Source organism: Aspergillus wentii, assembly GCF_001890725.1.
Source record: "Aspergillus wentii DTO 134E9 unplaced genomic scaffold ASPWEscaffold_7, whole genome shotgun sequence".
NCBI classification, from domain to species: Eukaryota; Fungi; Ascomycota; class Eurotiomycetes; order Eurotiales; family Aspergillaceae; genus Aspergillus; species Aspergillus wentii.
In genome coordinates, this window is record NW_024467838.1 from 1371783 (window position 1) to 1398893 (window position 27111).

Here is a 27111-nt window from a genome sequence, read left to right on the forward strand (position 1 = left end):
CCCACTCCCCAAAAATGCGCACGGAACAGATTCCGGCTGTACTGATCTGATTTCCCACCTGTGAGGTCAAACTTGGGCCGGGTCAATTCTTTCGCTTCAGAATCCAACTCAAATCCTCGTCTTCGGCGACAGCAGCCGCATTCCACTGTACAGTGGCCAAACTTCTTGCGCCTGTCTGGATTGGTAGTTCTGGGCCTTTCACAGCACCCACAGCCATGACCACAGCAGCCCCCTCTCCCGGCACAGTCATCACGAAGCCAATGGAAAAGATGCCACATGGAATTCTTCTGATAGGAGATATACCCTCGTCGAAAAGGCCTAGACGATAAGGTGGCATCGGCTTGATATTTCAATCTTTCCTGACACCAGTATTGTTTATCCAAGTTTTGCAACTCCTTTTCCCGATCTTCTAAGTCAAAGAGTCAAGTTCGGATTTCTTCCGGAGTTCCTGACATTCCCCAAGGAGAAATGCTTCGCGCTGGACTATCTCGCGGAGTTTGATGTCGATGGTAATTATGGAGTGTATAGCCCCCAATTTGGCTCGTGTGACGGGCCTGTCTTTTTCCTGTTTCCGACGTAGCTGTTGGGCAGCTGACCATTTTCCCGCAGCTTCTAGCTTGTTTTCTATGCGTATCAGAATTGATTCAAACATATTGTCTGCTTCAAGCAAGTGTCTATGCGAGTAATATTAAGACAGAAAGTGATGGGCACCCCATTAGCCGATCCGGAAAACCTTTTCTGCAACCAAGGACGTGTCATGTCGTGTCATAGACTTTTGATAACGTTTTTACTACCAAGCCGCAAACAATTAGTGTAGCAAGCAGAAATAGTCCGAGTTTTGTGAGCTGCAGTTGGCAGAATATCATCACATTTGATGAGCATCATTATCGATAATAGTTTGAAATAGAAATCATGTGAAGTTTTCTGCCAAAAGATGCCATATGCCATTCGTTGCACCACAGTCAAAAGGGTACCTAAACATGTAATCAAAGCACCGCGGAACGTCTGCTGCAACTCTTGTGCCTGGTTGATATGAATCTCTGGAGATAGACTAGCATCTAGCAGTTGTTGACAGTATAAATAACTACTAGTGGTGAGCTAGATTGCCCACACTACCTGCCTGCATGTCGTGACGGTGACGTCTGGTGCAGCTTATCATGTGGAGATGTCTGCCGCTGGATGCTGTGAGAATGATGCAACACATCAAGTGCATACCGTCGATATTAATATCAAAATGATTGACAGACATGACAGATGACCTTTGAATGATCACGAAGAGAGATAACTTGTCAAGATGGACACTCTTACAAATACTGAAAATGACGAGAAGAACGACAGAAACCAAGACTGGTGTTTCTTTATGCCTCCATATTTGTTGAAGGCAATTGCCGAATCAACACAAGTGCCCCCGGAGAGCTGTGAAGCAGCAGCCAAGACCTTGGAATTCGACGGAAATATTCGAAATGGTCGGATTTCCTTGATAAGACAGCCTGGTCCTGCCGCTCGGGCTGCGTCCTCTTTTGTCAAGGAAAGTACTTCCACAGAGGTGGCGACACCTGCGACCTGCTATATCCATGATTGTGAAGGAAGCACCGACCTTCCAAGGAGGCTAGTTCGCAAAAATGAGGTTAGGGTAAAGGATAGACCAGCGAATAATGCATATGACGGTCTGAGAATCGCCAGCGAGTTTTTCAACACGGTATTTAAACGCAAGTCGATTGATAATGCTTCACTTCCTCTTATTGGTTCAGTTCACTTCGGCACAGATTACAACAACGCTTTCTGGGATGGCAATCAGATGGTCTTTGGAGACGGAGATGGGCTATATTTCGACTATCTGACTGTCTCACTTGAGGTCATTGTCCACGAACTTACCCACGGTATAGTCTGTTACACCGCGAGCCTCGAGACCACGGCCAATCCGGGTCGTTGAATGAATCCATGGCAGATGTATTCGCCATTATGGCAGAGCAATGGCATTTCAACCAGACTGTCACGGATGCAGGTTGGACTCTGGGCCAGGGTGTGTTCCCCATGCCGAGAAGAGGCGCTGGAATACGCTCCCTGAAGGCCCCTGGGACAGCTTATGATGATTACCTCGGCAAAGACCCGCAAGCTAGCCACATGGACAACTACGTCGAGACCCACGAAGATAATTGCGGCGTGCACTACAATTCGGGCATCCCAAATCATGCATTTTACCTCGCAGCCACTAGGCTCGGGGGATATTCCTGGGAGCGTGTAGGACAGATTTGGTACACAACCCTTCAGGACAGCCGGCTTAAACCGAAATCGACCTTTCGGGAATTTGCAAAAGTGAGTGCGGAGATTGCTCAAACCCAGTTTGGAAAGACAGCGTACGATGTAGTAAAAAACGCATGGGCGTCGGTTGGCGTTCTATGATAATAATAATAGATCTTGATATGTCGCCTACTTTGCATGGAGCCAATGAAAGAATCGTATATTTGAAACACAGACCCTCGAGAGCTTTCTTTCAGCTCGACCCGAACCTGCAGGAGAACGGTTTCGGAAGCCTATAATCGTAACGTCTTTCAGCTCGTATGTCAGTCTTTATCCATGCAGGTACACATGGAAACGCCCTAGCCAGTACACATGGCATACCGACAACCAGTCCCCTTACAGAGGGTCGTCGGTTTTCACCTACCTATCCCGACATGCTTCAATCCTGTTGGGCTGCGACTTTGCACCAGGTTCTAGCCAACTTCATTTAAGGCCACTTGTTCAAATTCCACTCTTCTTATTCGTGCACAGGTTTGTTCTGCAGAGTAGAGAACAGTGCTAACAGGTCTGAGGTGGCAGTTGTCGAGGCCTCGGAGGCTCGGAGTGAAGTGGACCACGGCAGACAGACGAATTGCCCCGTGTGGGTTGGGCGAAAGACCATCAAGGCGAGACCAGGGCCAAACGGGTCTAACACTGCACCGTTTGAAGATCGTCTGAACGTTGTTTTGCGAATCAGACGATGATTGCAGGTGGACCAAAAAAAAAAAAAAAAAAAAGAAAGATAAGACAGCGAGATGGAGGGTGTGGCGAACATGGCGATCATACATGACAATACGGATACCCGCCCTGCGACTGTTTTGTACGGGATCTTGGCAGCGTGGCTGAATAATACGGTAATACCGCTGTCCTCCGCAATGTCATCATTGCCTGGGGATTTTTGGTCTTCGTCGCTTCTTCGAGGAGCCAACCACGGCCATCCAGGCAGCTCTTTTGATCGCGCTCTTTTATATGACCTCCACCGACCTCCCAACAGTCTCCTATCCATTCATCTTCATCCAGCACGACCTCAAGACCACCTCCCACTGCTCTATCCACGGTTCCCTCTGCAGTTTCTACCCCCACCATCAGCGGCCCGCCAGTCACCCGCTCAAGTCATCCACGGTTCAAGTCACCTGAAAGCTGGAATTAGAAACACTTATTCACCCCAGTGATACCCCCAAATTACTCTGCACATGTCGCGATACGACGATTTCCGTTCCTCAACAGGAACTTTGGACAGTCGTGGGAGTCGCTGGGATGCTGATCGTTTCGCCCGTGAGCGTCATGAGCGTCTTCATTCCCGCGGCCCTCCAGTTGTCGAACGACCTCGCCGGTTTGAAGAGGACCGTTTCGAATCGCGGTTATACGACACCGATCGATATGGGCCTCCTGCCCGCCGGCCGGGTAGGTACTACGAAGATGACCACATCATTGAAACCTCGGGACCATTGATGGCCTATGACCGTCATGAGCGTCGTCGCCCGGCAGAGAGCCCTTCCCCTCGACCCCGTCTGGTCAGACGGCAATCGTCTCTTGATACATTCGATCGAATTCCTTCACGCAAACTAGACGAATTGTACATTCGCGACCATGCTCCTAGACCTGCTTTACCCGCCCGGCGGCACTCGCCTCGCCGTTACCATGACTCGGATTATTACGACGACATTGGGATAGCAGAACCTGACTACTTTGGAGATGAGGAATACAGAGGATTTCGCGAGCGTGATCGGTATGGTGGTCGCCCTCGGAGCGATTCCCGTTTCCGTGAAAGGATGGTCGAAGAGGTGGTCGAGAAGCCATATCCTCGTAAAGGAAAGACACGTATTCCAAGGAAGCTGGCCCATACTGGTGCAGTCATCGAACTGGGCTACCCATTCCATGAAGATGTGTGTACCGCCCATCCTTGTTTTTCATACCAATTCAGCAAGCTGAACTTGTCTCAGGATGATGTGATCACCCTCCAAATGGCACTGTCCAAGGATCAAATAGATGAAGTCATCAGTTTGAGTCGAGAGATCAGGCGACGGACCGAAAGTGAGTATAATCGTCACATGTAGAGTTTTCAGAAGTGACAGCCTTGTCTGACCTTGTTTCAGCTCGCATTATACATACATCACCATCTCCTGTGCGTGGTAAACACAGAGACAGACATGCCGATCGCATCATGGAGCACTCCCCACGGTCCAGCCACAATACTTTGATCGTCGAGCCGCCCTCCCGACACCGATCGCACTCTCGTCACAACAGTGGACTTAGCGAGAAACGGACGACGAGAACTGTTTCCCGTACTCGATCGATTTCGGTTCATGGTCACCGACGACATCATTCCTCGCCTGGAAGACATGAGCCCGAAAAGCTGAGCTCTGGGGCTCTTGCAATCATGGTGCGTCCTCGGAATAGCGATGAGGAACTTCGAGAATTGATGCACCTGGAACGCCGCTCTCGAGGCGAGGTCGTTCGCGACACATTGTATGATGATGGTCATGGTGATCGTGAGGAGGTTTTGGAGGTGAAGAAAGAGCGCAAGTGTAAGACCAGTCTGATCCAACCAAGCTCCAATGTCAAATGATGCTAACATCTTCATAGCGCCCAATCCTCGACTCATCCGGGCAATGATGGCGACTTTGACTTAGAGGTTCCTCGTTTCGTGCCTTTTCCTTCAATGCAACCCTTTTGTCCATTTCGGGTATTTGAATGTGTGACGATACAGACTGAACCGGTGCCATCTAGCTATGACACGGGCTGGTGGAATGTATGTGTGGGAATATTCTATGGGATATGACTTTTTGACGGCCTTCTTATTTCTTACGACGGTTTGATTGCATGAATGGGCATTCTTTCGCTGATGATATTATACCACCACTTCGTCAGTCTGCGACTGAGCTGCTTTCAATAATGTCTATATAATGATACTTACACAGTTATTTCATATTATTATTATGGTTGATTTCCCCTTATTTCTCGCTGTGGATCGACTCGTATAAGTAATACTTTAGTGCATTTGAAACGGTGGCGGTGCGACCATGGCAGGAGGCGGTGTCGGGCCAGTGTGGCCTCGACTCCGTTGGTAGGCATCCAAGCAACCCACTCCCGGAAACAAACAAACCGTCTCTCTGTGTGAAGAAAAGTCTTCTGATCCTTTCTCCAAGTTTATCAAACCCACCTTTTAGCAAGGTATTCTTTCTAGTGGTCTACATCGCTGTCAATCATGGATAAGTTCCAAGCGTTCGGAAAGAACCTCAGGTGAGAAATGACCACCCGCTCTCCCCTCACGGAGTGCAATTATCTCCCTATCCACAGTACACTTGTTTCTACGCATGTCGCATTATGACAATAATATCCAGATGTCGACTGACATGTTCTCTTTCTTTCTATTGCTTTTAGCGCGAGCTTCTCGCCGTTTGCTGTGCGGACGCAGCAGATGATCAAAGAGCAACTAGGCCAGGCTGACGACATGACCCAACTCCCCGATGAATACATCGAGCTCGAGAAGCGCGTTGATGCCCTGAAGCTGGTCCACCAGAAGCTTCTTCAAGTGACGTGAGTTACTCCTCTTCATCCCATCCGACGCATGCAAGGCTACCTATTTGATGGATTTTCACATGATTGACACAAGGCTCGATTTCCTGCAGCTCCCAATACTCCAACGAAGCCTATGATTACCCACCCAACATCCGTGAATCTTTCAACGACTTGGGCCGAACCATCAACGAGAAGGTTACGCTTCTCTCGCAGGCCGGATCCCCCGCTGAGGCCCAGGCTGCCTTTACTGCTCCCCCGACCGCGAAGCCCCAACCCAAGACTTTCAACCACGCCATTGCGCGCGCCTCTCTGTCTGGTTCTCAGACCTTGGCGCAGAGCTCTTCCGGTGAGGACCCGCTTGCCACCGCCCTCGAGAAGTACGCTCTGTCGTCGGAGAAGGTGGGCGAGGCCCGCCTTGCGCAGGACGCCCAGATCCAGTCGCGCTTCTTGGCTGGGTGGAACACGACTCTGAACACGAACTTGATGTTCGCCGCTAAGGCGCGCAAGAATGTTGAGAATGCCCGACTTACTTTGGACTCGGTCAAGGCTAGCAAGAAGGCTGCTGCTAAGGGTGATCTGGACAACTTGAGTGAGGATGCTCGTGCCGAAATTGAGCAGGCCGAGGATGAATTTGTCGGCCAGACTGAGGAGGCTGTGAGCGTCATGAAGAACGTATGTTTTGACTGGGTTATGGTTTTTTATTGCTTCAGGTTACTAACACTACGCTACTAGGTTCTCGACACTCCGGAGCCCTTGAGGAACCTGGCAGACTTGATCGCCGCTCAGTTGGAGTTCCACAAGAGGTCATATGAGATCCTCAGTGAGCTGGCTCCTGTGGTTGACGGCTTGCAGGTTGAGCAAGAGGTATGATTTCTGGCCATTTCTATCCAATAATTCTGTCTAACCGTGCACTTAGGCCAGCTATCGCAAGAGCCGGGAGGGAGCCTAAATAGCTCCTGAATCTATCTCTTTTTCGTGATCCCATCCATTACTCCTGCCTCTATCTGAATCACCCCAGTCGTCTTATGTGCCCTTGAAACGTATCCTTTCAATACCTTCGAACTGTTACTTGGTTTGTCTTGACTTTATGAACCGTAGCCCTGTGATGATTATCGTACTCAGTATACAATTACATGAACCATATTTGTCTATCAGTAGCTTTATTACCTCCGAATTGATATTGAAATGGCTGTCAGTTTTTCTGCCATACTACAACGTCGCTACGTAGCGTTCTACCCGGTGGCTGATTAGGGCTGATCTACTTGCATACATACTGACCCCCAAAATAGTATTAAAAGAATTGGGCAAATGCAAGTACGGAGCAATCGACAGTGAATCCAGAACTCAATGTACTTGCAAGTGACCTGTCGAATGCTGCTGCATATACGAGCATCCATGTCATGTCCATATGTTGGCCTAAGGCAACAATAAACATGGAAGTCCACGTGACATACTGGATTAGGAAACCGCTTCGGCTTCGACTTTATCTTTTTGTGCTCGTACCAGGACTCCATGGTGCCGTTAGCGATGCGTGAGATTCAATATCCAGCATAAGAAAGAACTATACACCTTACTCCGATAACTCCGACGCACTGGACATGTCTAGCCCAAGCAATAACAACCCCGAAATCTCCATAACCGCATGTCAGCGCTGTCGAGACTCAAAGGTAATCTATCTTCGGTCCAAGCATTTGAATTTTAGCTAAACCCATATATCTGGTTTAGCTCAAATGCAGCCGAGAACATCCCAGCTGTACTCGATGTCAGAGGGCAAAGGCGAATTGTGTTTACCCCAGCCCTCCGGACCGGAAGCGGTTAAGACAGGAGCGCAATTCCCCTCGATCAGAGCGAGCGACGGCCTCTAAGAGACAAAAGTCTAATCTCAGTAGAAGTGCCGGTGATACCAGTCCCTCTAGCGAGAATCGTTCACAAGTCTCGGCTCGCCGGGTTCTTGGACAGGAAGCTGATGCGCAACCACCGACTACTCCTATCACGTATCTACCGAGAGTCTCTGGTGGAGAGCATTCAACGAGGGCATTGAATGCGCGAGAAAACTCTCTGAATAGTCATTCTCTTTCAGCAAACCCGGTTCATTTGCCATCAGAAGTAAGTTAGCCGGGCTTGAAGAAATTAATTGTTTTGGCTTTATCTCCCACAAGATTAAGATATAAGAGACTGACGACGGCTAGTCATACCCCAATCAGCTACGAAATGCTGATATTGAAGCATCTGAAGTAGAGGTAGTTAGAGACGAAAACTCAGCTCTCCCCTCACGCGCTGTTGGTCTCTCGTTGCTTGAGATTTATTTCACGCGGGCCTATAACGCCTCGCTTCTCTTTTGCAAGCCTCTTTTGTTTCAAGAATATCTTGAAGGAAAGGTTCCAACGCCTCTACTAAAGGCAATATTTGCGCTGGCCGCACTGTATGGAAACATATCTTTATAGTTGAATGGAGCCCCTGATTGACTTTTCTAGATTCCTCACGCCTGAAAATGATCATCGAAATGTATCACCGGAGCTTTCTGAGTTAAAATCATTGACCATTTTCCATTCTCGGAGCTTACCATGGGCGAAAGCCGCCATGAAGGAGGTTATGGTATTGATCGTTGAGCAACCATCTTTGGCAGCTGCCCAGACGCTTGAATGTGTTGGATTATACTGGTTCGGGTTTGGAGACTACAAAAGGGGCGATTTGTGTCTATGTAAGTTGATCCCTCCTATGCTGAAATGGCGATATTTACCATGTCGAGCCTTGCTAATGAATTTTTGAACTCAGCACTGGCATATCGTTGCTGCGCTATTCTGGGATACAACAGCAAAATGGCTACAGCTTTAGGAAAACATGATTTAACATTGGACTCCGAGCTTAATCGCCGGTGTTCATGGGCCTGCTGGGCATCCATGTGCATAGCTGCACAACCAGAGGCCTATGTTAGGTCAGCGTGGCTCGAGATGGCAATGGTGCCATTGCCCGCAATCATTAAAAGCGCAAACTCTAGCTGGGAAGTAATTCCTCTGGAGAAGATGGACCAGGAGTGGTCTGGAATATCCATATCTTCTGAGTCAGAAGTCGATACACCTCCGCCAATTGAAGCAGCATTGGTGAAGATTCTCGGCGTTTGGTAAGTTGAGTTTCTATCCAGCTACATCCATTTATACTAATAATTTCCTAGGGCCAAGGTCCAACTTTTTGTTGACGATTGCTTGTCGTACTCCTCTAATCAGAAGATTGAAAAGTTGTCAGGCTTGTCTCAGATGTTGAAGGCAGTCTATGACAGTACCACACCAACTCGGACATATATGAAGACTATGACTGCCTCGGATTATGCACATCGGATCCTCACATTTGATGCTATTTACCATCTCAGCCAGGTGACTTTGCATTCCACAGTCGTGCCTCTATTTTCAGGCTCTCCGGTTGATCCAACAAAAGACCCTGGTACTGTCAGGACGAGTGCCAAGGAAGTGATGCACCATGCAGACTCTTTTGCGAGCTTATTAACTTCCTATCTAGAAGGAGAATCAGATATAACATATTTGTCTCCCCTAGTAGCGTATGGTGCCTTTGCAACAGCCGTTGTCTTTCTAGCATTTGAGAAATCGTGCCAGGACAAGAGCTCTGCAAGTTTTGCCATTGAAGGCTATACAGGAAGCAGTAATAGAGTCTCAACTGTGAAGGCCATTGTTGAAATGCTAGATTCTCTTCGTGTATACTGGAGAGTTCTCCAACGTCCAGTGAGTCAGAATTTTGCTTTTCTTTTGCGTTCAAACCTCATGCCCGAGATCAATTGTTTCTAACATTCATAAAACAGTGGGAGAGGTTAAGCTTTGCTCTGAAGTCTGGATTTTCATCATCACTTGACGACGTGAATTTTCAGCCTAGAACTGAAGCGAGGGGTTCACTTGACGACTATGGGCCTTCTCCAACCCAAGAGAATTCATACATGCAGCAGCCCATCTTGCATGATAGGCTTTCTTCAGATCTTGGGACCCTGGAGTCGTCCCTGTACCAGCCAATGGAGGAGAGTACAGTCACGACCAGAGACATACAAACACCTATTAACAACCTATCGACGGGTCCGATCGATATTCTAGATGATGACTGGTGGAATATGTCGCTTGCCGCAACTGACAACGGTTATCTAGTCGATTTCCAACCCCCGAATTTCTTTCGACAGGGGTGGAATTATTTCTAAGACACTACCCAGTGTTCGGATGAAATGTGTTTGGATTCCATTTATTGAAAAAGGGCCACAAGGAGAAAGCAGTTTGCTTGAGTTAAGTACACAATACCAAATTTGAGCAACTCATGATACTATCATGACTTCAAATGTCATTATTCTTTGTCTGCGAGGCAGTTATGTGGGATCGCACTCATTCCTTGGCTGGGATGATCGGGAGACTAATATAGTTGAGATATTTCGGACCAAAGTGGATATTGTTATCGCCCCGAAATACCTTTTCCGCTCTACATTAAGGGTCAGCTCCATCTCCTGGATTGTCAGAGGCTGTCTTTCTATCTTACCTGTCGACGGGATTATCATGGGTAAACACCCCGGAGCCACTGGTGTCACCCGAACTTATCTCGAAGAGTAACTGACCACCAGCTTCCACAACCACATTTGTTGGCCCGAGTTCTACATCCACTGCGTAAATATCGTTCGGGATGACCGGGAGAACATCCGTCGATAAATAATCCCGATGTGGAAGCCAGGAAGCATGTCTAGGGTGGTCTGGATTAACCTTTCTCAAACTGACTCTGAGAAATCCCTTGGTTATCGGAACACCTTCTCCCATTGTGCCGGTATAGAGGATCTCGTTTCCTTTGGATGAAATGTGGCGAAGGGTAACAAACAGGTCTATATCAGACGGGGTTGTTTGGCTATGGCGCTTCCGATTCACCGAGACATTCAAGTGAGCCACAGTATGGCCCGTGAGCTCAGTTTCCCTTTCGAAAGCGGGCGTGACGAAGGTGATGATATCGGAAGGCTTTCCACTTCCAGGGGCATTGTAGCTACTCTCTGTCGGCGCAGTCAAGAATGGCTGTTCGAAGAGCAGCTTTCCGTCTGGATTGAGAAACATTTTCGTATATTGAGTTCGGGCAATTGGCCATTCATTCTCGGATCTCCTAAGGAAAGTTCTTTCAGCAACTGGATCGTTGTACCCGACGTCTCCCTTTCGTAAAATGAGATCAACTGGAGCGATGGCCCCCTTTTTGGACCAGCCAAGTCGATCATCATCCTTCAAGAAGGCGTCGAGGAAACTTCGCTGCAGCTCAACCTCTTCCTCATAGAAAAACGGCAAGTCGTGACGTCCAACGATGAAACGAAGATATTTCAACTCAGAGCTAGCACGCATGAATCCTTCCACGTTACCTCTCAAGTGAAGTAATATACCGCCCCAATTGGCGACACTGAGAAATGGAATTTTAATATCTTCAAGGTTGTAATTCGCAGACGCAAAGCTTTCGTTGTCACGATACCGCTGAGGCGGGGCCTCATCAGGGGAAGCTACTCGATTCGCTTTGAGCTCTTCCTCGGATAGATCGCCCTCGATAGTATCTGGGCCCCAATTCCTCTCAGCCCGTCCGGGCAGACCATATTGATTGGATGCAACCTGACGAGCCCACCAAAGTCGAATAAACCCACTCGATTGAATCCCTCCATGTCGACCCGAATCCCGATATCGATCAGAGTATCCTTCCCACGGGACAGCTGCAGTCAATCCTTTCGGGTTTCGTGCCGCCGCCTGCCATTGAGTAGCAGCAAAATAGCTAATCCCCAATAATCCAACCTTACCAGTCGACCAGGGCTGCTCGGAAGCCCATTCGATGAGATCGCAAAATGCATCGATCGTCGCTGCGGATGTAGGATTCAGAAACCCGGGGGATTGCCCCGAGCCGACCTCATCGGCTCGAACGACGACATATCCGTGTTCTGTCCAATATTTCGGCGTGGGAGTTTCCCATGATGAATGCTGGGTTTTATGAGCAGGATTTATCTCTTTGAAGCTATGTGGGTTGAAACTGTGCTTGGTCAGTCATCTGCCAGGTTGGTTGTTGTGTCGCCTATGTACCTTTCATAAGGGATATCCTTTCCATAAGGCCCATAAGTTACTAACACCGGATATTTCTTCTCGGTGCCTGTTGAGCTTTTTGGACGATAAACATTGCAACGAATCACCCCGCCGTTCTGGAGGTAAACAGAAACATTCTGTTCGAAAATGTAAGGATATGACGTCTCATCGACAGTTCGTATATCGCGGAGTTGGTTCGGCATTTTGAATGGGTCTGGTAACAGAAATAGTCGTTCGGGAATTGCACTTCAGGGTCAGAGAGTGAGTCAAACAAACCCAAATGGGTGCGACAGTACTGATCTAAATAGATGTGATGGATTCTAGAGCCCCCCCGCATTGTCATCATCGGACCGAACGTTTACATCGACAGCTTGGTTGCCACAGATAATGTTCGGCCCGAACAAGAGCAAACCACTCCTCCGAAGTATCGTGGCTTATTCTCCGGAGCAGATCGGTAACTTATTATGCATTGATAAATTGAAATTTTAATGGAGAGGATCTTTTATAAATATGGCCCGTCCAGCAGCCCGTCTCTTGGCCAAAACTCTATCCATTGACATTGTTGTTTATCCAGCTGCGAAAGCACCAGCATGTCGACACTCGACGTCGAGTCTAATCGGATGGATCCCACATTAGCCCTGAATGATGGGCTCACAGAATGCGTCTCTAAATCCAGTTGTGAAAACATCAATTTGCCGACACTAGACCTTGAGGACAATCGGATCGAACACATTCCCACATCCGCCCTGAACGATGGGATCACAAAATGTGTGTCTAGTTATACAGTGAACTGGGGTGAAAATGACCCTTCAGACCCCCGCAATCTCAGCATTGTCAGGCGATGGTTCATTGTTGTTATTGTGTCTATGGGCTCGCTTTGCGTGTGAGTGCTTCGTAACGTGCAATGATCAGCTGCTGACATCCGATAGGGCTTGTACATCTTCCATCTATACCACGACGTATGGGCAAATCTTGGAGGAATTTGATTGCTCGCAGGAAGTTGGGACTCTTGGATTGTCATTCTTTATCTGGGGTCTTGGGCTTGGGCCATTGGCTTTAGGGCCGTTATCAGAGGTGAGCTCTATCCAGCTGAAACAAGTGATAATGACTGATTAAATTCTTCAGCTATATGGTCGCCGGATAATTTACCTCTGCTCCTTTGCGTTTTTCCTCATTTGGCTCATTCCTTGCGCTGTTGCAAAAAATATCGAAACCATTATTGTTTGCAGATTTTTTAATGGCTTCGCAGGAAGTGCTTTCCTGAGTGTTGCTGGAGGCACAGTAGGAGACATTTTTGCCCGTCATGAACTGGCTGCCCCGATGATGCTGTATACTGCCAGTCCATTTATCGGGCCTGAGCTTGGGCCTCTGTATGTCCTCGTGGTTGGATTCGAGTTCAAGGCTGATTAGGTTTTATTAGGGTTGGTGGATTCATCAACCAGTACACCAATTGGTAAGTTTAGCATTGGGTCAATGGTGTGATCAAGTTGCTGATATTGAGAGGCGATGGACCTTTTATGTCCTATTGATTTGGACTGCTATGGAACTCGTGATGATCTACTTTTTTGTCCCGGAAACTTATCATCCTGTGTTGGTAGCCTACCCTCAACTTTATTGTTCATCACTGACGTGATTATAGACTTCTCAAACGAAAGGCAGAAGAATTAAGAGAGAAAACCAAAAACTCCAAACATAAGGCCCCAATCGAAAAGGACACTCGCTCTCTATCATCGATGATACTCCGTTCAATGTATCGGCCTATTCTCCTTCTGGCCCTCGAACCAATGTGCCTGAACCTGTGCATATTCTCTGCAATCCTGCTGGGAATTCTGTATCTGTTCTTCGGAGCTTTTCAACTGGTCTTTAAGTTAGTCTACGAATTTGAAGTCTGGCAGCGAGGTTTATGTTTCCTCGGGCTTTTAGTGGGAATGGGTTTCGCCATTTTAACGGATCCGCTCTGGCGCTCCAATTATGTTCGACTGGAGAAGAATCATAAAGAGGCGCATGGCGTGGATGCCCCTTTTCAACCTGAATGGAGACTTCCACCTGGTATGTTCTATCGTGTACTTTTCATATCCAAAACTAACAGTTACGACGCAGCCATCGCTGGTGCTCCTCTCGTCACTGTTGGTCTGTTCATGTTTGCTTGGACAATCTACTCGAGCGTACATTGGATTGTGCCAATTATTGGCAGTGCACTTTTTGGTGCTGGGTAGATATCCGCCTGACCTTTTACCTATATCAGTGCTGATATGGGATATCAGAACAATTCTTGTCTACTCCGGAATCTTCACCTTCCTCGTCGACGCATATCCAACATACTCTGCTAGTGCGCTAGCAGCGAACAGTTTTCTTCGATCAATGTTTGGAGGCATATTTCCTCTTTTTGGCATACAAAGTGAGTGGATTCCCTAGAATGAAGTGGGTTTATATTGACCGTGTCTAGTGTACAATAAGCTGGGATATCACTGGGCAACGTCTCTTCTTGCATTCTTGACGTTGGCCATGTTGCCGTTTCCGTAAGTTAACTTGCATCAGATTGGTAAATTGAAGACAGGCTGATGAAAGCAGATATCTATTCTTTAGGTACGGTTCTCGGATTCGAGAAAAGAGCTCCTTTACTTCTTAATTTCTGATGACTCCGGATTCTATTTACTTTTATGAATTTGGTGTTATGTTAAAATAATCTCAACTATGTTAATGCTAAAAGTGCAAGATAATGACATACATATACTATATCCACTAGAGATTCTTAGCAAGATACAACAGTTTCTGCTCGTCCAGAACAACACTCCCTGGGATATCAAAAGTCTTCAAATCAAGAACAAGAGGAACATCCCCATCCACCTTCGAAGGAGCAATCACCACCCTCTGCACCATCCACACCTTCTCTCCCTCTCCCTCTCCCCCTCCCACCTCTCCACCACAACCCTCCTATCCCCCTCCTCAACAACAACCACAAGCACAACCCTCACCATCCCCCCGACATCCCAACCCACCACTTCACATCTTCCCTCAACCTCCCCACCGACCCCCTAGTCCCAACCTCAACAACAAGCACCGGCCACCCCGGACACTGGCCCGCTACACCCTGCCGACGTCTCGTCAACAAACAATTATCCGCCTGCTTGCCGCTATCCCCCGCCGTGAAGGCCGTGTTCAGCGCCCACTCAAGGTCGTCTTCGGGGACGCCGGTGCGATGCAGAGACGGTCGATTGTGGTTGAGAGACGGGCTGCAATGGCGCGGTGGGTGTATGACGGGACGAGTTTGAGGAGGGATGTGGATTGTTCGTAGGTGAGTCGGAAGGAGATGCTGGATAGGGCGGCTTTGTCGTTTGTGAGGAGATCGAGGATGGAGGGTGGGGTGTTGAGGAGGAGGATGTATTGGTTGTTGGTGGTGGAGAGGACTTTTTGGGCGTCGGTTTGGAGGGATTCGAGGGTGGTGAAGGGTTTTATGGTGGGATTGGAGAGGCCTGATGTGATGGAATGCATGTTGGATGGTGTAGATGAGTGACGTAGAAGTTGGATGGAATGGTTTCTGTGCGTGGAGCAGGCATCAACTGGCCAACTGTTTTACCTCATCATCATGACATACAGACAAGCCCATCTAAACAGACAAATATTATCATTAATCAACTATTTTAATTTCAATCAAAGAAGCAATTTAGTCATAGACAATGATCACTGTCGATCCCCTTTTTCAATTCGTTCAGAATCTCAGACCTATATCTATCTCCAACACCAAGCCTTCATCCTCTCCTATCAAGGTATTAAATGCTTAGGAAGCACCCCATTCCCCCATCAGATTTCATCCACTCTGACGACCCCGATCTGATATGCTCAACACTGTCTCAGGGAAATTCCGGGGCAGCGCCTTTGACTTTTCTATATGCCTTCTGGACTTCCTCTCGTTCAGTCAACTCGCGCAACCACTGGCTGATATGAGGATATTTGTCTAGTGACAGGCCAGCAAATCTAAACTGTCGCACCCAGGGCTCAAAATGATAGTCCACCGCAGTGATACGCCCCGGTAAGATGCTATGCCCGCCCGACTTTTTGAGCTGTCCTTCAAGGACCTCGTAGCAGCGCTCTGTTTGTGCTGAATATCGCTGTAGGGCATCTTCATTCCGCGATGGGTTATAGTGACTATCACAATCAGCATGCGAATATAAATATCATTTTGAACAGAACAGAAAAACCCACCGAAACCAATTCGTCTGCCCCGTCATCGGCCCCAGAGTCGAAAGCAAAAAGTACTCCCACTTTTCAAAATCCACCCGATCCTGCTCTGAATCCCCCACTGGGCCCAGAAGGTTGTCCTTGTCATACACACGCCGGATGTAGTTCATGCAAGCGCCGGATTCCCAGGACACCACGCCGGTGTTGGGGTCTTCCAGCGCGGGCACACGGCCGTTCTCGTTGATGCGCAGGAAAGCCTCGCCCTTGACGCCGTTTTGGGGGTTATCGCCGAATTCCCACTGTTGGACGGTGTAGGGGAGATGCAGGGCTTCGAGGGCGATGGCGATCTTGATGGGGTTGGGCCCTGTGGCGTGGGCGTGGAGGAGGAGGGTTTGCATGTTGATGGTTGATGGATTCAGTGTTAGGATGATGTTTGAAAGGTAGTTGTTGGACTTTGATGGTGACAAAGAACACGTTTAAGTAGTAGTCAGCGAGCCATTACTGATGGCCGTTGGCGATGATGAAATGAGTATGATTGTTAATATGTTGGAGTACAGGTTGGAGTATAGGTTGGGGTGTGTTGGGGTAGAGGACTGGCGTCGATGCCACCCAGATGAGGCACGTGCACAATTTTGGTCGGCACTGGAGATATATTCATGTTGATGATTCAACGCTGATGGACTTGGAATTGTTCATGAAGAATAAACACTTGTGCTTGAGGAAGTTGGGGTAATGCTCTCCTGTTGGGGTAGCATCATCACAATGAGTTGGAGTAGCCAGAAATCGATATGACAAATATGGATGTATGTAGAGACCTCAAAAGGCAATGTTCTAGATGAGAATAAACTGGTTTTGAAGGTACATTCATATCACGACCCCGAGTCTAAAGAGGTGACGTAGAAGATCCTACCGAAGCTTCCGAACATGCTGGAACACATAATACTCCAAAAATCCTCATATTAATACCTACAATGCATTTCGCATTGCCCTCCCAGACCTATCACTGTTATTATTCTTTTCTCTTTTCCGACCAGACAGCAAAATGACTGGCACACTTTTCGAACCGCTTAACATTGGGCACTGCCAGCTTCAGCACCGAGTTGTCATGGCACCCATGACCCGATTCCGCACCGACTCAGACCACAGTCCACTGCCCATCGCCAAAGAATACTACACCCAACGATCACACACCCCCGGTACACTGATCATCAGCGAGGGCACCGCCGTGTCCGAGGCGCTCGCCGGGCTCCCTCGATGGGCGGGCTGTTGGAGCGAAACCCAGCTGCAAAAGTGGAAAGACATCACCCAAGACGTTCATTCCCACGGCTGCTACATCTTTCTGCAGCTCTGCTGTGCAGGTCGCACTGCTGACAAGGGGTTCCCGAAACTATCGTCGGGCAGCATCCCCCTCGCGGCCAACGCCAGCGCCATTTCGACCGAAGACGACAACAGAAACCCCAAGCCGATGAGCGAGGAGGAAATCACAGGCGCCATCCGCGATCACGCCACGGCCGCTCGCAACGCCATCGCCGCCGGCTTCGATGGAGTGGAGCTTCACGGCGCGAACGGCTACCTCATCGACCAGTTCATCCAGGAGTCGTGTAATAACAGGACGGACAAGTGGGGGGGTTCGGTCGAGAAACGATCCCGCTTTGCCCTGGAGGTCACTGCCGCTGTCGTCGATGCTGTTGGGGGAGATCGGGTTGGTTTCCGAATCAGTCCCTGGAGCACATACCACTCCATCGAGCCCCGAAATCCAGAGGCTCAATTCACTCACCTGGTCACCGAGTTGCGGAAGTTGAACCTGGCTTACCATCACATCCCGCGTGGACAACTGGTATGACGTGGACCGTGTCAAGCCCCTCGATTTTGTCTTTGATAGCTGGAGAAACGACAAACCAGTCATCATTACCGGCGGTTTTGATGGAGAATCGGCAGCGCACGCCGTGGAGGAGCGAAAGGACTTCAAGGTCGCGATTGGGTTTGGCCGGTCCTTTGCTTCGACGCCAGATCTGGTGGCCTGCATCAAGAAGAACATCGCTCCAAATCCTTTTAATGGCGATCTGGCCTATACACCCGCCACCCCAGAGGGATACATCGACTATCCTTTTCTTTCATAAATATCCGCACTATTCTGTTGGCGCATAACTCCAAAGCACGTATATTACACGAATGATGTAACGCCTTCCCAAGTGTACGGCGGCTATAGAGTAGATTCGTAATAGATGTTGACCGCTGACTTCTATATAAATATATTATAGAAAAGAAAATCCTATTAATTCCTTTTTCTGTATATGAATTATATTCCATTCCATCTGACTACTCTATTATTATCACTTCCTTACCTAGTCCACTTCTCTACTCTTAATCCCCTTCTATTACACATAATGAACAATGATCATCCCTGTCGAGGCGCTAACACCTGTTGCTTCCCCTCTTTTACAACTTCCAAAGATGCGCGTCAGCGCTGAGAAAACGTCCATGCGGTGAACTTATATCAAGAACAGCCTTCATATAACCATTTATCTATTTCAATCCCGTTCAGGATCTCAGGCACATATAAATTTCTTCAGCACCTACCAAAGCCAGCATACTCTACCGTCAAGGCATTGCAATGCCAGAGAAATACCCCGTTTCCCTCATCAGATTCACCCTCGCTCTGGACGACCCCGATCTGCCCAGTCCAAGATACCATACAACCATCTTTGTTGAGACCGAGATCGACGGCAGCGGCTGGCTACACCAAGTCAACGGCGATATCACCTCCCCTGGAGGAATGCAGTACGATCCCAAATTCAGCAGCAAGCCTGAAGACACCGAGAACTTCTACTCGAGCGCACCGCTAGGTGTGACGGATGCATCTATCTACCCTAGTGCATGGAATGCGTTACTGAGAGGCCTGCCGGCTCCTCCCAGGCAAAAGGCATTTAATACGAAAACATTCAAAACAGAACCCTTCAAGACCTTGGAGCCCTTGACGTTCTACGAGCCGGGAGAACCAAGAAGGCCGTTGGTCAAGTGCACCGAGTGGACTTTGAATGGAGCTATCCCAGCTCTCAGATCGGCAGGGCTTATTCAGTAGGCAGATGTCAATCTTGAATATGTATACCACGAGAAACAGAGACAGCCTACTTCTATACCAAAACTTCCCTCCCTGAGTATATCATATGTAGATAACAGTATCAAGTAGATATAATTTCTATAGTTTACATACCCTACGCTCCAAACCACCGCGACAAAGCCAGTATACCCATCGATGCCAGACCTAGATACATACAAAAGTCACACCGATGAGAACACAACAAGCCTATAGCAATCTTTAGCACGCTATACGTTGTTCGAAACATGATACATGCCCCAGAATTCAAAAAAGGCAGCCCAACAGCCCATGACATCTCATGATCTATGCCCGAATCATATGCAGCAACCATAATCTGCATCCCAATTCAACTACCAATTATTTCGACCGTCGATGTCCCAGCAAATAATCGTCCCAAGAACTTTGGGCCAACCTTTGATGCAATAAAGGATTGAAAAGTGACAATCATGTCTGATCCTAGGGGCATTATTATAAATCCTGTTATGGGTACCGGCATGTTCAATGCAAAGGCTATGATGAAGACGCCCACTGACTAGAGGATCATGCTGAAGACGGATAATACCAGATCTCTGTTTGGGGCTTCGACTTTCCATTTTCTCGCCAGGAACGCACTTGTCACTGGAAGAATAACGAGAAACAGGACCGACGTATGATAGTAGTTCAGCCTATTTCATGTCAGTGTACAGCCCTACCTGAAGTCAGGAGACTCACTCGAGTGATTGGCCGGCTGTAACGAAATAATACCCATATACTCGCAAAGTTTGTCGAAACACGTGCCAAATGGAGAAAGAAAAAAGACAGAGCAAGATGTAAGGATGATACATTTCAACCATCGATTGGAGCGGGTGTTCGGTTCATCGTGCAGATCAGATACTGTCAATTGATCACTATCAGCCAGCATAGGTTGTCTTTCAGATCCAGTTGCAATCGACTCGTTTCTCACTTCCTCTCTATCTCTATCGATAATCATAATATCCGGTATGAGCCTCCAACAGGGGCAAGTCGTGGCAATCACAAAGGGAATCAAAAGTATGCAGTCATGGTCAGCATCCCTAAAAGAGGCCCAAGCAGGACTGCAATCCCGGAAATTCCCTCCAGAATAGAGAATGCCACGGTTCTACCAGACTAATTAGCTGACAAGCATCTCAAAGCTTGATATCTCCTACCTTTTCTCATATGAAATCTTCCTGTTGATGGCAGCATAGGCCAAGGCACCTATTGGCCATGGTCCTCCTCCCACCAGGACGAATACCGGCGCCAGACATAGCAATCATGCTGGAAGACTGTGCAGAGACCCTGGAACTATTAGTGAATCTTGACTTCACGACTGATGAACCCATACCAACTATAGTCACAAACCCCCAACATAGAATTGTACCGATAGCGTTGAGCCGAAAAGCCCGGCGTCATCCCTTTTTATCGAAGATAATACCAATCGATATCTACATCACGGCGGCTGCAAGATTAGTATGGACCCATGCACAAGACAAAATACTGTACCTGCTATCATGGAGCATATTGTTATCACCATTCATAGAGACCCCAGCTGGCCTTCCACTTCTGGGCTCTTACACTCACTTTCCATTGGAACATGAGTCCTCCGTGACTCTGTCCTGTCGAGATAATGTTGGCAAATCTTCTCCTCAAGCAGTCTTGGATATGGTGCGCTTAGCAGGGCAGAGCCAAATCTCGTAAAGAACAGTGAGAGGAAGCTCAGCCAGAAGTCGAGGGGATAATTTGTCCAGTTTCCAGGGGATAAGGTGAAAACGACTTGGTGGACGAAGGATTTCATGGTGTTTAGAGCTGCCACACGCAGCTCTTGCTCGTGGATCACTCAGCAACCTTTCAGTCGATTCGTTCAACTAATATCAGATATAAGATGATGGTTGATGTAGAATTTGTGTTGATGGAGTCGGAGAGGTGGAATGTGGCGATGGAGGTAATCGAATCCCTGCACGTGGCATGATTTAATTAACCAACAGTGAATGTCTCACTTGCCATCCATCTTCGTCTCTTCCCTTCCGCTGAAACATTTTGCCTTTACACTAACACTGAATACAATTGAGCCCTTCTTGGTCTTACTTACAGGTGTGAATCACTGGACCGCAATCAGCTATCTCCCACCTTGTACCACCATATCATCAAGTCGAACGTCACCAGTCTCGATATCTAAATGACTCTGGTTGTCGTGGGCGTCCTGAATGGTTCTGGGATTACGGGAACGCTCTTTCTCAGTCCGCCTTTTCCACCAGTTCGACAAAGCAATCCCGATTCTAAAAATGATGCATATGAATAAGAAGGTCGCACAAATGGTGGTTACGATCAGGAGGATGTGATTCCAGAGCATGTCAAAGTGAGGCAATAAGATTGGTACAAAGGGAACTGTTACTGAAGAGAAGAGAAAAAAGAGGGGCGTCGATATTCAAAGAACGGATTCAACAAAAACATGCTAAGGAAAGAGCAGCGGAAGTAAAGCTGCGCGTGATAGAGGAAGGAGCATCTCTATGTGGAGTATTTCCAGCACCTCCCATCTACTTTCAAAAGGAATCGTCTGATAATTAAAGTACAATTCAGCAACCTAGTCTACTCACAAACAAAGAGATATCAGCTGAATCTTCACTAGCGGTGCCTTTGACTCGAGAAAGAGCGTGTCCTTCCTGATGTAGATTGACGTCGGTGAGTCCATCCAGGATGGCATGCTCCTGATGCAATATTTTCACATCATCAAGAAAGTGGAGTCAGCTCTGTAGGGTCCTTCCTATGCTATACTAAGTGGTATCGACCAGTTACCATCGCGATCAATCTTTGACAATGCAAAACTTCATGATTAATCTGATTCCTCTCCTCCTATAGTATCATCTTTTGAGAAGGATTCTTGCTATTGCTTCGCGGATGAAGCGGTTTGCACAAGTTCATGAGAAGCATCTAGACAGCGCGCTCCGAACTGATAGCATGGTATGCACACCTTGAAACCACCATAGCAAGATTGACATACGTAGTATATACCCTTGGACATTGGGAGGGTACAAACATCACAGGATAAAGACGATCGTTCACTCGAATTGAAGTGAACTTCAGGGACTGAGATGCCAGATATCCTGATCCCTTTGTCGGTAAAAAGACGTCGTAGAGAGCTATTTCCAGTGGCTTGAATCCACCATGACAGAGACCGGCCAAAGCAATCACTTGGTTCTTCTTGAATCGGATCAAGGTTGAGAATCATACGGACTAGGTCTTCGTGACCATGCTGTACCGCTGCAAGAAGTGGGGTGACAGCATAATGATCCTTCTGATGGATCAGACCGCCGTAAGAGACGAGGAGGCTGAGGATACTTCCATGACCATGGATAGCAGCATAGAAGATCGGACTTCTCCCAAGGCGATCAGCCGAGTCAAGCTGGATACTCTCTGTGCTATCCAACAACAGCTTTGCCATTTCAACATGACCCCATTGCACGGCGATGGAAAGCGAATTGCGGCCCTTTTTGTCTTGACAATCGACGTTGGCCTTGTTGTCCAACAGCAGCCTCACCACTTCTCTTTGCTGAGCCCTGATGCGAAAAGGAAATCCGAGCCTTCCGGGGTGCTCCTCGACGGCCAGCAATAGCGGTGTCAAGCCATTATTATCTATCGATTCGGTGTCGGCATGGTTCTTAAGGAGTACACCTACTGCTTCTGGGTGAGCATACCAAGCAGCAAGTGCAAGGGGAGTCTGTCCAAAGTCGTCCCGGTGCTCAATATCGGCTCCTCGCTGGATTAACAGTTTGACCTTTGCTTCTTGACCAGCCATCGCAGCTAGACAAAGTGGTGTTCGCCCATGTCTATCCTCCGTGTTGATATCAGCATGGCTCCGTATCAGCAGCTGCATCGTCCCAGCCATGTTGACTGGCTTGGTCGGTGGTGCAGCGCAGCAGACCGAGAACAATGCCAGAGCAGTCTGTCCCTGGTCATCTTCTCTGTCTATTTGGGCGTCATTCTCCAGAAGCAACTTCACAACTGCCTCCTGAGCATTCTTTGCTGCCAATAACAATGGCGTTTGGCCATTCACATCTGCAGTCTCAATGTCTGCATTTCTCTGCAGAAGCATCTCGACTATTTCTTCATGGCCTTTCTCCGCTGCCACTGCTATTGGCGTCTTGTAAAATCTGGGGTCCTTGAACTCGATATCCGCATCATGGTCGAGGAGCTGTTTGACTATATTTTCGCGCCCGCTATCAGCCGCCACCCAAAGCACCGTGAGGCCGCGTTTATCTCGAGCATCGACATTTGCCTTGTTCGCAAGCAGCAGCTCCACCATCCCTTCGATGCCTTTCGCAACGGCCCAAAAAAGCGCAGTACGAGATAAAAAGTCGCCAGCCTCAATATTCGCTTTCCTTTCCAATAAAATATTGACAACTTGTTTATGGCCGTGAATAACCGCAAGTATAAGTGAGTTGAAGCCGTGACATCTCTCGGTGGCCTCGATATTGGCGCCGTTGTCGAGAAGTAGCTTCACGGTGGCTGCGTGGCCGTTCTTAGAGGCCAGTATAAGAGGGGTTCGGCCGTCGTCGTCTGGACACTCGAGGTCGATGATGAGGTCTTTCTTTTGCAAGAGCTGTTTTATCTGTCCCGAATGGCCGTTTGCTGCTGTATATAGGAGGTGGTCATAAATTTCCATTAATATAAGAGACATGGTTGGTCTGTTGATGCTTTGGTGAGGTTTAAACAAGATTTATAATGAGAAAGGTAATTTTCTGATAGACAATAAGAAAGAGACGTGGAATACTTATGTCTTTACTGCCATCCCAGGCAGCGATCCCGTCTGAATGTACAGCCAGTTGTATATCAAACCCTCCCGAAGCAAGGGGGTCGTTGCCTACACCATATACCATATGTAGAAATATAGCACATTAGGTATTTATCTCGGAGATATTTCTTACCCATAGCTCGTGCCTATTCTGGCTTTTACCTGCACTGGTTAGCAATGGAAATAGCCTCACAAAAGGGCGGTCTAGACATACATACTCCGCCAACACCAGGAATGAGATATGTCTCAGCGCAACTTACATACTGGGGGTCCATCTCTTGTCTTCTCTTTAACAATGTTCTTCTGACCTGACGGATGCCTGTGTGGATGCCCATGACCACTGATTTCTGTTTATTTAGCTGGCCATATCTAGGCGATGGCCATTGATCCGCGTTGTGTCATTAATTTATATGCTATGGGACCATAATTAAGCGCACACGCGACAGCTATCATGTACATGTTGAGCCGTAAAGAAAGTCCAGCCATTATGACAAAGTTGTTGAAGTCTTGAAGATTACAAGACAGTCTCGTGGATAGGGCAGTCCACCTCACGTGAAACCCGCGCCCGCCACAAACGCCAACTGCCACCGCCACACAAGCTAACCAAAGCCACACTGCTGCCTCAGGCCGCCATGCCACCTAACCTCTGTCCCTAGCTCGTCTGCTGTAGAGCTCCGCCGACGTCGAGCGGAGGAAATCCAGGTCCGCAACAGCTTCACGAGAATAACCCACGACCCGCGCCATCTTTGAAATCGGGATTTACACAAATCGTATCCCAGCCGGACCATCACACCCGCTCATTCCGTGTGACCGCTGTGCCTTGTTTCCCATCCGTGACGATTCCCTCCCGAGACGGACACGATAACGATTAGACCTGACCGACATCGGGTTATTCGATCGAATACATCAGTAGAAGGCGTGTTGTTCGACGATAGTTGTCCAAATTCCACTACTAAAGTCCTGCAAATACGAGTCGAATCGTCACGTTTAGGCTGGTCCTGATCTCCGACACCTCCCTTCTATATCAAACCGAGGATACTACGAATAAAGAACATTCAAAATGGCGAACGGGTATGTACCCCGTCAGCAGATACATACATGGAGAGGACGATATTCTAACACAGCACAGGTGGAGTCTCGTCATCGGACTGATTTTCATCGTCCTCGCTTCCGTCGTTGCCTGGGTGTTTAGTCCAAAGGGCGAAAACCAGACGTGAGTTATTCGATGCTGTACCCGGGGTGATTGAGAGCATGCTTGCTAATTTATTATGCAGACTTTGGAGAAGTACGCTCATTCTATCATTCGCTTCGTGTTATCTCATGTGGGGTAAGTGATATTATATCTCATAGTGGAAGTTGGATAAGGTAGAATGCTAACGCTGACCAGCTATTGTATTCCTTGCACAATGGCATCCTCTCATCTCGCCCAAGAGATCAGATATCAGACCTGGACGGGTACCGGAATAAGATGTTTACACGGAGTTTGGATGAGATAGATGAGAAGAGGGAATTTGAGAAGTGAAGTATGTGGCCCAGATGAAACAAACAGAGATTCGGTTTTTGTATAGTTATATCATATCCTTGTTTTCCTATTTTTACATGTTTTTTTCTCGCTTTCAGCGTTTACGGTTACACATAATCCAGTATTACTTCTGGAGTCATGGCTTTGGCAGATATGTAAGTTTCCTTGATTACTTGAAGATGAATATTATCTCAATAAATAACGATGACTACCCAACTCCCACACCACCTAAGACTACTCTCTGGACTGTCCAGCGAGCCACTTGTCCCGCAACCGCCAGCGCCACAGCACGCAGATATCCGCATCCTAGTAGAATATACAACGCCTCGATGTTACTCAACAGCGCCATATGCGTATCTGCCGCACTCAGCGAAAGAAGAGAGCCCATCAACTCCACAAGATTGGCCAGGTAGTTCCCCGGGGTCGATGCGGGCATCGTGGCCGCCAATTTCGCAACCCAGTCTTCTACAACAGACGTAGATGATCCTGACACAGCTGATGTGGCTGCTGCTGCGACTGCGGTCGCGGCAGGTGTAATTCCATTCAAGGTATCCCGGACGAGCGTTTGTTGTACAGGGACGCTCGTTGTGTCGGTATTCTGTGTATACGCGTTCGATGCGAAACCGCTACCATCTGGGCCCCAGATCACAAGGAGAATAGGGAAAAGCTTGGCGCAGCTGCTGACAAGAAGAGCCGTGCTGATGGCTGCTGGGCTAGCCGGAGACGGAGGCGGGAGAGGCTGTATTGTTTGCACCGGTGCCGTGGACGCGCGGCGCAGGGGCGGGGGAGGAGGCGGATGCGGCACAGACCCTTGAGCAGGTTGTTGATGGTCGACACCTGATGAGCTTGCCGTTCCAAGTGGTGGTGAATTGTCCTGGTAGGAGTTGCGTGGTGTGAGTTTTGGCGAACTCGTAGGGATATTAGGGGTATTTGATTGTTGCGATTGTGAATTCATAGAAAAGGAGGGGAAAATCGGCGTGGTAGGATTCGAAGGGACAAGAGTCTCCGATGGAGTACCATTATTATTATTAGTTGTATTATTGTCGGTTCCCGAGGGCTGATGAGGCGTGGGAACGAGAATTGATGCCAGCAGACGGACAGTCAGGTGGTGGGCGAGAGTCGCAAGGGCGTTCAAGCTTAGGAAGAAAAGGTATTGCACGATGATAGGGGCACGGGAGAGAAATGTCGCAGAGAGAGTTTGGGATTTTTCAATGCGCGCCCATGTTAGATAGACGTCAAAGAGAAGGAGAAGAATTCCGAGTCGAATAATCGAACGCTTCAACAATAATCAGTATCGCAAAGCCAGGCAGTCTCATGACATGTAACTTACATCGAATTGGTTATCCACTCTCCCCAGACGATTGAAAAGAAGATGTCGATAGACCTATCCCATTAGGCCACTGCCAGTAAAATATAAAGTGACAGCTCATACCTGAGGCTTGATCAGGACAAGATCGATAAACAGCACAACAAAGTCATGCTCGACGTATTTGTCGGCGAACCGCTGACAGCGCGGACATTGCGTCAGACGCACGCCCTTGCCCAGCGACCGGTCATCGGCACGGCTGTAAGTACTATACAGGTGCGAGACAGGATAGGAGCATTCGATGCAGATGGGCATCGTGTCATTGACGCATGGTCGAGGCGA

The 27111-nt window shown here is 48.2% G+C and overlaps 15 protein-coding genes across 15 annotated transcripts; 8 read left to right on the top strand and 7 right to left on the bottom strand.

Annotated features, from left to right (window-relative positions):
* Nucleotides 1-1294: 1294 nt before the first annotated feature.
* On the top strand, nt 1295-2403 carry ASPWEDRAFT_175507 (M4 family metallopeptidase; the record flags this gene model as incomplete). Its single annotated transcript, XM_040831367.1, has 2 exons — nt 1295-1880; nt 1949-2403. The coding sequence occupies 2 exons, from the start codon at nt 1295-1297 to the stop codon at nt 2401-2403; spliced, it is 1041 nt and encodes a 346-aa protein (XP_040685885.1).
* Nucleotides 2281-3379, bottom strand: ASPWEDRAFT_655001 (uncharacterized protein). Its single transcript, XM_040838797.1, has 2 exons — nt 2666-3379; nt 2281-2534 (listed from the first exon to the last, which is right to left on the bottom strand). Exon 1 carries the CDS (start codon nt 3284-3286, stop codon nt 2759-2761), a length of 528 nt encoding a protein of 175 aa, XP_040685886.1. The 5' UTR covers nt 3287-3379; the 3' UTR covers nt 2281-2534; nt 2666-2758.
* ASPWEDRAFT_44288 (uncharacterized protein) lies at nt 2988-5216 on the top strand. Its single transcript, XM_040836227.1, has 4 exons — nt 2988-4166; nt 4224-4314; nt 4377-4808; nt 4867-5216. The coding sequence occupies exons 1-4, from the start codon at nt 3474-3476 to the stop codon at nt 4911-4913; spliced, it is 1263 nt and encodes a 420-aa protein (XP_040685887.1). The 5' UTR covers nt 2988-3473; the 3' UTR covers nt 4914-5216.
* Nucleotides 5217-5447: 231 nt separating this feature from the next.
* Nucleotides 5448-7080, top strand: ASPWEDRAFT_44289 (BAR domain-containing protein). Its single transcript, XM_040836228.1, has 4 exons — nt 5448-5820; nt 5913-6474; nt 6535-6666; nt 6719-7080. The coding sequence occupies exons 1-4, from the start codon at nt 5702-5704 to the stop codon at nt 6749-6751; spliced, it is 846 nt and encodes a 281-aa protein (XP_040685888.1). The 5' UTR covers nt 5448-5701; the 3' UTR covers nt 6752-7080.
* A 320-nt stretch (nt 7081-7400) lies between these two features.
* On the top strand, nt 7401-9997 carry ASPWEDRAFT_31144 (uncharacterized protein; the record flags this gene model as incomplete). The annotated part of the gene is made up of 7 exons (XM_040833507.1): nt 7401-7469; nt 7528-7908; nt 7992-8224; nt 8277-8503; nt 8578-8923; nt 8975-9536; nt 9614-9997. 7 exons carry the CDS (start codon nt 7401-7403, stop codon nt 9995-9997), a joined length of 2202 nt encoding a protein of 733 aa, XP_040685889.1.
* A 14-nt stretch (nt 9998-10011) lies between these two features.
* ASPWEDRAFT_44292 (CocE/NonD family hydrolase) lies at nt 10012-12148 on the bottom strand. The gene is made up of 3 exons (XM_040836230.1): nt 11877-12148; nt 10327-11826; nt 10012-10269 (listed from the first exon to the last, which is right to left on the bottom strand). The coding sequence occupies exons 1-3, from the start codon at nt 12077-12079 to the stop codon at nt 10176-10178; spliced, it is 1797 nt and encodes a 598-aa protein (XP_040685890.1). The 5' UTR covers nt 12080-12148; the 3' UTR covers nt 10012-10175.
* A 348-nt stretch (nt 12149-12496) lies between these two features.
* Nucleotides 12497-14505, top strand: ASPWEDRAFT_117312 (MFS transporter; the record flags this gene model as incomplete). The annotated part of the gene is made up of 10 exons (XM_040828723.1): nt 12497-12759; nt 12806-12950; nt 13002-13246; nt 13297-13329; nt 13380-13466; nt 13516-13925; nt 13977-14088; nt 14141-14274; nt 14323-14395; nt 14448-14505. 10 exons carry the CDS (start codon nt 12497-12499, stop codon nt 14503-14505), a joined length of 1560 nt encoding a protein of 519 aa, XP_040685891.1.
* A 530-nt stretch (nt 14506-15035) lies between these two features.
* On the bottom strand, nt 15036-15368 carry ASPWEDRAFT_186425 (uncharacterized protein; the record flags this gene model as incomplete). The annotated part of the gene is made up of 1 exon (XM_040832129.1): nt 15036-15368. One exon carries the CDS (start codon nt 15366-15368, stop codon nt 15036-15038), a length of 333 nt encoding a protein of 110 aa, XP_040685892.1.
* A 117-nt stretch (nt 15369-15485) lies between these two features.
* ASPWEDRAFT_139874 (glutathione S-transferase family protein) lies at nt 15486-16552 on the bottom strand. Its single transcript, XM_040829391.1, has 2 exons — nt 16080-16552; nt 15486-16022 (listed from the first exon to the last, which is right to left on the bottom strand). Exons 1-2 carry the CDS (start codon nt 16451-16453, stop codon nt 15728-15730), a joined length of 669 nt encoding a protein of 222 aa, XP_040685893.1. The 5' UTR covers nt 16454-16552; the 3' UTR covers nt 15486-15727.
* Nucleotides 16553-16806: 254 nt separating this feature from the next.
* On the top strand, nt 16807-18182 carry ASPWEDRAFT_44299 (uncharacterized protein). The gene has a single exon (XM_040836232.1). The coding sequence runs from the start codon at nt 17098-17100 to the stop codon at nt 17896-17898; it is 801 nt and encodes a 266-aa protein (XP_040685894.1). The 5' UTR covers nt 16807-17097; the 3' UTR covers nt 17899-18182.
* A 199-nt stretch (nt 18183-18381) lies between these two features.
* Nucleotides 18382-19205, top strand: ASPWEDRAFT_44301 (uncharacterized protein). The gene has a single exon (XM_040836233.1). The coding sequence runs from the start codon at nt 18670-18672 to the stop codon at nt 19135-19137; it is 468 nt and encodes a 155-aa protein (XP_040685895.1). The 5' UTR covers nt 18382-18669; the 3' UTR covers nt 19138-19205.
* Nucleotides 19206-20269: 1064 nt separating this feature from the next.
* ASPWEDRAFT_44305 (uncharacterized protein) lies at nt 20270-21050 on the bottom strand. The gene is made up of 2 exons (XM_040836234.1): nt 20498-21050; nt 20270-20451 (listed from the first exon to the last, which is right to left on the bottom strand). The coding sequence occupies exon 1, from the start codon at nt 20945-20947 to the stop codon at nt 20687-20689; it is 261 nt and encodes an 86-aa protein (XP_040685896.1). The 5' UTR covers nt 20948-21050; the 3' UTR covers nt 20270-20451; nt 20498-20686.
* Nucleotides 21051-22033: 983 nt separating this feature from the next.
* Nucleotides 22034-23827, bottom strand: ASPWEDRAFT_175517 (ankyrin repeat domain-containing protein; the record flags this gene model as incomplete). The annotated part of the gene is made up of 2 exons (XM_040831368.1): nt 22034-22099; nt 22151-23827. 2 exons carry the CDS (start codon nt 23825-23827, stop codon nt 22034-22036), a joined length of 1743 nt encoding a protein of 580 aa, XP_040685897.1.
* A 722-nt stretch (nt 23828-24549) lies between these two features.
* Nucleotides 24550-25677, top strand: ASPWEDRAFT_44307 (uncharacterized protein). Its single transcript, XM_040836235.1, has 4 exons — nt 24550-25012; nt 25071-25154; nt 25216-25268; nt 25329-25677. The coding sequence occupies exons 1-4, from the start codon at nt 25002-25004 to the stop codon at nt 25406-25408; spliced, it is 228 nt and encodes a 75-aa protein (XP_040685898.1). The 5' UTR covers nt 24550-25001; the 3' UTR covers nt 25409-25677.
* On the bottom strand, nt 25329-27098 carry ASPWEDRAFT_44310 (sterol homeostasis protein ARV1). Its single transcript, XM_040836236.1, has 3 exons — nt 26896-27098; nt 26794-26847; nt 25329-26739 (listed from the first exon to the last, which is right to left on the bottom strand). Exons 1-3 carry the CDS (start codon nt 27082-27084, stop codon nt 25672-25674), a joined length of 1311 nt encoding a protein of 436 aa, XP_040685899.1. The 5' UTR covers nt 27085-27098; the 3' UTR covers nt 25329-25671.
* Nucleotides 27099-27111: the final 13 nt, after the last annotated feature.

Excerpts from the sequence above, each read along its gene's own strand:
- ASPWEDRAFT_655001 (XM_040838797.1), bottom strand. The coding sequence starts at position 3,286 with ATGGATAGGAGACTGTTGGGAGGTCGGTGGAGGTCATATAAAAGAGCG.
- ASPWEDRAFT_44307 (XM_040836235.1), top strand. Across the intron at positions 25,155-25,215 it reads CCAAAGGGCGAAAACCAGAC|ACTTTGGAGAAGTACGCTCA; the intron begins GTGAGTTATTCG and ends TTTATTATGCAG. Across the intron at positions 25,269-25,328 it reads TTCGTGTTATCTCATGTGGG|CTATTGTATTCCTTGCACAA; the intron begins GTAAGTGATATT and ends AACGCTGACCAG.
- ASPWEDRAFT_44292 (XM_040836230.1), bottom strand. The coding sequence starts at position 12,079 with ATGCCGAACCAACTCCGCGATATACGAACTGTCGATGAGACGTCATAT. Across the intron at positions 11,827-11,876 it reads AAGGATATCCCTTATGAAAG|TTTCAACCCACATAGCTTCA; the intron begins GTACATAGGCGA and ends GACCAAGCACAG. Across the intron at positions 10,270-10,326 it reads CATGATAATCCCGTCGACAG|AGCGGAAAAGGTATTTCGGG; the intron begins GTAAGATAGAAA and ends CCCTTAATGTAG.
- ASPWEDRAFT_44289 (XM_040836228.1), top strand. The coding sequence starts at position 5,702 with ATGATCAAAGAGCAACTAGGCCAGGCTGACGACATGACCCAACTCCCC. Across the intron at positions 5,821-5,912 it reads CAGAAGCTTCTTCAAGTGAC|CTCCCAATACTCCAACGAAG; the intron begins GTGAGTTACTCC and ends GATTTCCTGCAG. Across the intron at positions 6,667-6,718 it reads GCTTGCAGGTTGAGCAAGAG|GCCAGCTATCGCAAGAGCCG; the intron begins GTATGATTTCTG and ends CCGTGCACTTAG.
- ASPWEDRAFT_44305 (XM_040836234.1), bottom strand. The coding sequence starts at position 20,947 with ATGAAATCCTTCGTCCACCAAGTCGTTTTCACCTTATCCCCTGGAAAC.
- ASPWEDRAFT_44288 (XM_040836227.1), top strand. The coding sequence starts at position 3,474 with ATGTCGCGATACGACGATTTCCGTTCCTCAACAGGAACTTTGGACAGT. Across the intron at positions 4,167-4,223 it reads GCTACCCATTCCATGAAGAT|GATGATGTGATCACCCTCCA; the intron begins GTGTGTACCGCC and ends AACTTGTCTCAG. Across the intron at positions 4,809-4,866 it reads GGTGAAGAAAGAGCGCAAGT|CGCCCAATCCTCGACTCATC; the intron begins GTAAGACCAGTC and ends ACATCTTCATAG.
- ASPWEDRAFT_44301 (XM_040836233.1), top strand. The coding sequence starts at position 18,670 with ATGCCAGAGAAATACCCCGTTTCCCTCATCAGATTCACCCTCGCTCTG.
- ASPWEDRAFT_44299 (XM_040836232.1), top strand. The coding sequence starts at position 17,098 with ATGACTGGCACACTTTTCGAACCGCTTAACATTGGGCACTGCCAGCTT.
- ASPWEDRAFT_139874 (XM_040829391.1), bottom strand. The coding sequence starts at position 16,453 with ATGCAAACCCTCCTCCTCCACGCCCACGCCACAGGGCCCAACCCCATC. Across the intron at positions 16,023-16,079 it reads GGGCAGACGAATTGGTTTCG|TCACTATAACCCATCGCGGA; the intron begins GTGGGTTTTTCT and ends TGATTGTGATAG.
- ASPWEDRAFT_44310 (XM_040836236.1), bottom strand. The coding sequence starts at position 27,084 with ATGCCCATCTGCATCGAATGCTCCTATCCTGTCTCGCACCTGTATAGT. Across the intron at positions 26,848-26,895 it reads TTGTCCTGATCAAGCCTCAG|GTCTATCGACATCTTCTTTT; the intron begins GTATGAGCTGTC and ends CTAATGGGATAG. Across the intron at positions 26,740-26,793 it reads GAGTGGATAACCAATTCGAT|CGTTCGATTATTCGACTCGG; the intron begins GTAAGTTACATG and ends TTATTGTTGAAG.